The 7151-nt window shown below is 31.5% G+C and overlaps 1 protein-coding gene across 1 annotated transcript; it reads left to right on the top strand.

Moving 5' to 3' along the window:
* LOC109831222 lies at window positions 5067-6607 on the top strand. Its single transcript, XM_020398559.1, has 2 exons — window positions 5067-5577; window positions 6346-6607. The coding sequence occupies exons 1-2, from the start codon at window positions 5261-5263 to the stop codon at window positions 6605-6607; spliced, it is 579 nt and encodes a 192-aa protein (XP_020254148.1). The 5' UTR covers window positions 5067-5260.

The following is a 7151-nucleotide window of genomic DNA, read 5'->3' as shown; positions in this document are numbered from 1 at the left end:
TTGTCTCACATTTTATTTGTGCATACTCTTATTACTCTTATTATTCTTATTGTTCTTATTGTTCATATCTATCTCTTGCAAGAACATATTGATCAACATAATTTTAATTGCTATTAATTGGGATTAGATTAGCATAAGACCCTAATCACCCCCCTCTAGGGTCTAACAATGCGTAATCAGGTTTATCATTCTTAAAAAGCTTCCTTTTAAATTAGTAGAATATGATGAATTTGAAGATATGTTTATTTAAAAAAAATGGTTGGGTTCACGAAGAGGAGAAGAGAAGGAGAGAGGAAAAGGAATTAAATTATGTATATATATATATATATACAGAGAGGAATTTAAGGTTTAAAAAATTAATTTAAAATAATAACAATTACGAAAAACTATAAATTATTATATAAAAATTATGTACACATCAAAACGTACTAGTTGTGGTATTATAACTGAAAATACACAATAGTAGAAATAATACAAGAAATTACACAATTAAACAAGAATTATTAATAAAAATATAATTACTTATATTTAAAAATCAAATAATTATGGAATAATTATCCACGTGATAAAATGTATCAGTTGTACTAATATGACAGGTAATACGCAATAGTTAAAATAATACAATAATTTACACAAATAATACGTAATTAATAATTCAACATAATACACGAAATAACACATAATAGTAACAATAATATAACGTATTATTTAAAAATAATATGTAATACTATCAATAATACAACAGATTAATTTAAGAAATTTTCTCTACACAAAATTAATTTATAAATATTAATATCATTTAAATAAATATAAAACTTGTACTTTAAATCATAAAAGAATCTAGAAAATTTAAAAAAAAATACAATTACTCTTTTAAAATCATAATTTAAATATTTTAAAATATCAAAAAAGTATTTTAATTAGTATCAGAATTCATGGTCTTTAAATTCTATCCCCCTTAAAATAAATTCCGCCCTCGGAATTAAAATAAGATATGCACGATATCATATAGTAATATGTAAAGCAAAAATAAACATATAATGGCTGACAATAGAAAGTAAAAAAACATATCAATAATGGACGTGATAAAAGACATAGAATTATATGCAATAATCATGTAATTATGTATTCATAACATTTACACAACAAACACAATATCAAAATATACCAATAACCATTATATTATTATACCTGTTAGAATAACCAAATATGATACAAAACTATAAACCCAATATACATAAAGAATAAACATAATACAATATATGAACTTCCATGTAATAATTTCCAAAACAATAATCACATATGGACATGAACAGTTAACTAAAACAGTAATGCAAAGACTTTTTGTATATTAAAAATTAATAAATACAATAATTAAAATAATTAATGAATAGACAATAAGATACATTATTAAAGTAAAACATATACAACCTAACAAAATAAAGAGAAAAAACAACTAATAAACACAACAAAATATCTACAACGTGCAAAATCTGTAACTAAGTTGTATAAACTTATAACATTCATTTCACATTCTAAATAAACTATGAAATTACAGATGAAACGTGAAAGAAATAACTATGTAAACTAATAAACAATATAACTCAAATAACACAAATAACTAATAAATTAATAAAATTAAAGACAACATGAAAACACATACAAGAAAAACATATAACTTGATAAATATCCAAATAATAATAGTAATAAACACGTACATGAAAAGTACTATGTGACCAAAATTATGTGGTAACATACACAGCAACTATTAGCCCTTATGTTTTGATGATGTTTTACAACCACCATTAACGGTACTAATGGCTTATTGAGTGCAAATATAGTAAATTCATTTATCAAGCTTGTTAGTGTCATTTATGGAGGATGGATGGAATATATGCTACAACGATGATATCCAAAGGAGGAGGAGGCATAATGATGAAGCAAAGTTAATTCAAGAACAACAAATTCATAAAGAAGCTTCATCAAACTTAAAGCTATCAAGACTCACTGTAATCTATGTGAGGATATTAGCTAGTTTTTTATTTTCTCTCTAGTGCTAGAATGTAGGCAAAGAGTTACTTATTTTACTTGAAGCTATTGGGAATCACACACACGTTTTCATACTTATGTTTTTAAGTGTTTTTCACAAAATACTATTTATCACAAGTATGAGGACCTATCTGCAAAATTCTTTTTCCAAGCAGTTTGTTTTTAGTATTAAAAACATTTTACAAAGTTTCATAATTTTCAGAGGTCAAATAAATATTTTGCAAATATTTTAAGTTGGGTAAAAATCGTTTTCAGCAATATATCAGAAAGCGGTCGACCGGACCGGTCGACCGCTCCCATGATCATTTGCCAGTGTTTTTCCAAAGAGGTCGTCGGTCGACCGGTGCAGTCGATCGAAATCTCGATTTTTCTATCGGTCGACCGTGCCGGTCGACCGAGGATGGCTCTGCTTGTTTTCCAAGTTTTCAACGCTGTTCGCGATCGACTGAGTTTTCGGTCGGTCGACCGAAGCATTTTTTCGGGCGACCGAAATTTCCTTCGGTCAACCGAAATTCTCTTCGGTCAGCTGCGACTTTTTTAAAACGGTCATTTGCCTAGAACACTGTGCTTTCACTTAATCGTGTTTGGCACAGTCTGAGCTAAGGGTCTGAAAAGGAGATTATTTTCCTATTTGAAAAGATTGGGTTTTGTTTTTAAATTAATTAATTTCTTCTATTTAAGCCCCAGACTTCTTCTTCTTCCGTTGCCCTAACGTTTGCAAAAACCAGAGAGACTGCTGTCTTCCTGAGAGAATTTTCAAATCTGTTTTCTCTGTGGTTTTTGTGTGTGTTCACTTCCAAGCTTCAGTAATTCTTCTCTTTGCCATAGGGGCTGTGTAAAGAGAGAGTCTTGCATCTTTTCTTCTGCTGTGTGAGGGAGATCTTGTGTAGATTAACTGTGAGGGAGTGTGATCTGTTGAGATCAAACTGTGTAGTGAGAGATCGTGTGGGATCGCTGTGTAGACGAAGTTCCGGCTTCCAAACCGGGTGTGTAGTGGATTTCTCCTCGAGAGTGGGGAGCGAGGACGTAGGTCAGCGGGCCGAACCTCGTTAACACATCGCGCGTCAAGGATAACGATTCCTAACCTTATCTCTCTTACTTTGATTGCATTTTTGTTTTGTGGTTTGCTTGTGTTTAATTTTTATTGCATATTAGAGCCTCTTGACCCTAATCACCCCCCCCCTCTAGGGTCCAACAGCAACATGTATAAATACATGTACAATACATAGAATTAATAAAATAAATATAACACAAAATAAAAATAATTACACTATAACATGACCACAAATAAAAATTATAATAAAAACATAATAAATACTAAATCACAATAAGTATAGCAATACACAAATTAAGACGTGAAAGAAAAATGAATAAGAATACACTCAATAAATATAAGACACACCAAATACAAAATATTACGACTAAATACGTAACCAAAATACAATATGTAAAAATACAAAAATTTAAAGCTAAACAAACACATTGTAACAACCTTTAATAACCCTATACACAAACTATAAGGTCATAACACCATACACTTATACCGAAAAATAACAACTCCTATCCAAAGAAAAGTATAAAAATAAAATGGTATTGATAAAATATGATCTACGAAAAATACAAAATAAGATAAACAAAACAGAAGAGTAACACGATGTAAAACAATACAAGTTAAAATAATAAAAATACAAATCTAATAAGAAGAAACATAAATAAAAGAATCAATGCATTTAAATAAGTAACGAACAAATTGACAGTATAAAACTCAAAATAACTCAACACATACAAAAATCGTAGAATACATTGTAACATAAATGCTTAGTAACAATACTGACACTCACAAACATACTACTAGATAAAAAAGTATAATATATAAAAACAAAAACTATAAAAGGTAAAATAGGTATATAAGTGATAATCATATTTTATTTCAATTTATACCCTTATTATCTATTTTATATGAATAAATATACCACTAATAATTGTTTTTATCTTTAATTGCAGGTTAATGAAGAATAAAGCTCAAAATCCCATCTCTTAACAAAAACCCATGAATTAAATAAAGAGCACAATCAAGAGCCAAAAAGCTCAAGCCCAGAATCAAGCCGAGTAGCCTGTAGAAACCGGAGAAAATAAAAAAATCAAATATGAAAAAAATGTATTCAAGATGGTTGGCCGTAAAGAAACGACGATATCTCTCAATCCGGAAGGCGGAACTTAATATATAATATATGAAAATCGCCTATCTCGACGAGACGAAGACATTCGTGAAGGCAGAAGGCATCGATGCTAGTATCGATGTTGGCATCGATACTAACAATTCTGTTACGAATTAAGGGATGATTTTTGATGGTTTTGGATAAGATTTCAATCCAAGGGCTCACATTCATTGATGTTTATTATAAATAAGGATAGAGAGTGAGGGGTTAGAGGTGTGAAAATTTTTATAACTCCTTTTGGAGAGGAGGGCTACTCTTAATTGAGAAGGCCTTCCAAATTTATAATTTTTTGTTACAATTAATAATAATAATTTTTACACCACTTTTAATATTTCTTCTCTTTGTTGGATGATGAAGATGGAGATGAAGAATTGTTTAGAGGTTTGTATTTCTTTTCTTTTTCTCTTTTATTTCTTTTTTATTGCTTATTAGTTTAGATTTATTTCTATGCTTATAGTTAGATTTTATTTTCTTGTTAAATAGCCAAGAGGCTAGAACCCTCTTGCTTTAGATTTATTTCATGCTTATAGAGTAGATTTATTTTCTTATATTTAATTCTTACAATTTATTTTGTAGTTTAGATTTTATAATTTATTTTGTAGTTAGATTTTAGGGAAAAATGTGTCCAGGCCCCAAAAGTGGGAACTTCGTGTGACTAGCCCCCCTGTACTTTGCCCCATGTGGAATAGCCCCAAAAAATGGGCTTTAATGTTTTAAGCCCCCTCCACGTCAGCTTTATACTAAAAGCAGATGGTATTTTATAAAAAAACCGAAACTGCCCTTCTCTTTCTTCCCCAGACGAGTCCTGGAAGTCACTTCTCATTAATGCGATATGATGGTGAAAATGGAGGGAAATTTCCCCCTTTTTTTACTCCATCTAACTAGTTAGTTCTCCATTACTCCTCCTCCTCAGACCAAAATTCTCTCCATAACTCTCTCCATCATGAGCAATAACTAGTTAGTTCTCCATTACTCCTCCTCCTCAGATCAAAATGGCTGAAAAGGACATCATCTGCATTGTCTCTTCGCAGTATAAAGCGGTATTCTTGAAGATTAATTCTTCAACCACCATCTTGGATCTCAAGTTTGATGCGGCAGAGAGGTTAGATCTTCCATACGAGTCATTAATTTTGGCATACGAAGATCAAACAGTTGGAAGCTTAAAATTTCTCATTGAGAACGATGGTGATCTGACGTCTATGGTGGAGCATTGCCACAATCTTGGACTGAAAGAGGTTCACGTGCAAGCTTTTAAAGAAGGAGATGATTCTTCGAATAAACAGGAAAACGAGCAAGTCCGACAAGACATGTAGGTTAACTGTAAAATCAATTAACTTAAGTTCTAATCGTCTTCTTGTTAGTTCTATACTAGGTTTAACTGGACTTCAGTTCTAATGTTTTATTTGTCATTAAGCAGTTCTTTGTTATGCTCCATACTAGAGTTCTAATGTTTTATTTGTCAGTTCTAATCGCTATTTTGTTAGTTCTACTAGAGTTATTGCTGGTTCCACTATAGTTCCCATATTGTTAGTCCTAATTGTTATAAATTAGATATAACGTGGTATAAATTAACGTGGTATAAATTAGACAATGTAGGTATAAAATAGAACTAACCTGCCATCAGTTAGAACTGACACTAACACACTACAGATTAGAACTAACACTGTGCATATTATTAGAACTAACACGCTACAGAATAGAACTAACACTGTGCAGATTAGAACTAACACTCTACAGAATAGAACTAACACTGTGCAGATTATTAGAACTAACACGCTACAGAATAGAACTAACACTGTGCAGATTAGAACTAACACTCTACAGAATAGAACTAACATGTTATAATTTTGAAATAGCTTGTTATAAAATAGAAATAACTTCGTTAAATTAGAACTAACCTTTAATGGCTATATTGTTTGTTCTAATAGCTATTATGTCAGTTCTAATCAATGCACTGTTAGCTCTAATGGTTATATTGTTAGTTCTTTTAGTTCTAATTGATTCTAACAGCAAGCAATTGTCGTTTTTGCTTTTTAGCTTTTGCTATTATCTGTTGATACTTCTATTATTTGTGCAGTTTGAAATCAAAAAGTGTAGACTGTGGCCCGTCGGCGTTGTTGACCACAAGTGTTCCAGATAAGAATCCCAATGATAATCCTTCCGGAGATGATGTCATGACGATTGATGACATGATTAGCAGATCAGAGAGGATTCCTACTTGGTGGCACACAGCTTTAACCGGTGATGGACAACGATTTGAAAGTACGAAGGAGTTAAGATTGGCCTTGCTATACTACTCCATGGCAAAAAAAACCCGAATACGAGTTTGGGAAGAATGAACCGAAGCGTATTCGAGTGTTTTGTTGGTTTAAGGTAGCAAAAAGTTGTCCGTGAATGTTATTTGCCTCTCCACCGAAAAATGATAATAGACTTGAAATCAAAAGGTTTGTGGACAATCACAGTTGTGGGCAGCATGGCAATAATGCTGGTCAATCTAGAGCCTCAAGGTGATTCATTGCTACCTAATTACAACCCACGTTAAAGGTTCGACTGGATATACGGCCTATTGACGTTCAAAAGGAGTTTCTAAGCTCGTATGGGATTAGGGTCGATTATAGTAAGATTTGGTGGGGTAAAGAAAGAGCACAAGAGAAATTATATGGTGATGCCCATGAGTCCTACGATCAATTACGATGGTAAATAGAAGATGATATATAACAAAATACAAACTAATTTCCTTTATGTGACGTTGATTATACTAATTTTTCAATGTTGGTACTAACGCTTAATCTTCAATTTTCTAGGTATGTAGAAGAGGTCAAGAAGACAAACCCAGGTAGCTATATTCATGTTGAACAAAATGAGGGGAGGTTTACAAGGTTA

This window comes from Asparagus officinalis, chromosome 2 (assembly GCF_001876935.1).
Source record: "Asparagus officinalis chromosome 2, Aspof.V1, whole genome shotgun sequence".
NCBI classification, from domain to species: Eukaryota; Viridiplantae; Streptophyta; class Magnoliopsida; order Asparagales; family Asparagaceae; genus Asparagus; species Asparagus officinalis.
This window is presented reverse-complemented; position numbering and strand designations above follow the sequence as displayed.

Excerpts from the sequence above, each read along its gene's own strand:
- LOC109831222 (XM_020398559.1), top strand. The coding sequence starts at position 5,261 with ATGGCTGAAAAGGACATCATCTGCATTGTCTCTTCGCAGTATAAAGCG. Across the intron at positions 5,578-6,345 it reads GAGCAAGTCCGACAAGACAT|TTTGAAATCAAAAAGTGTAG; the intron begins GTAGGTTAACTG and ends TTATTTGTGCAG.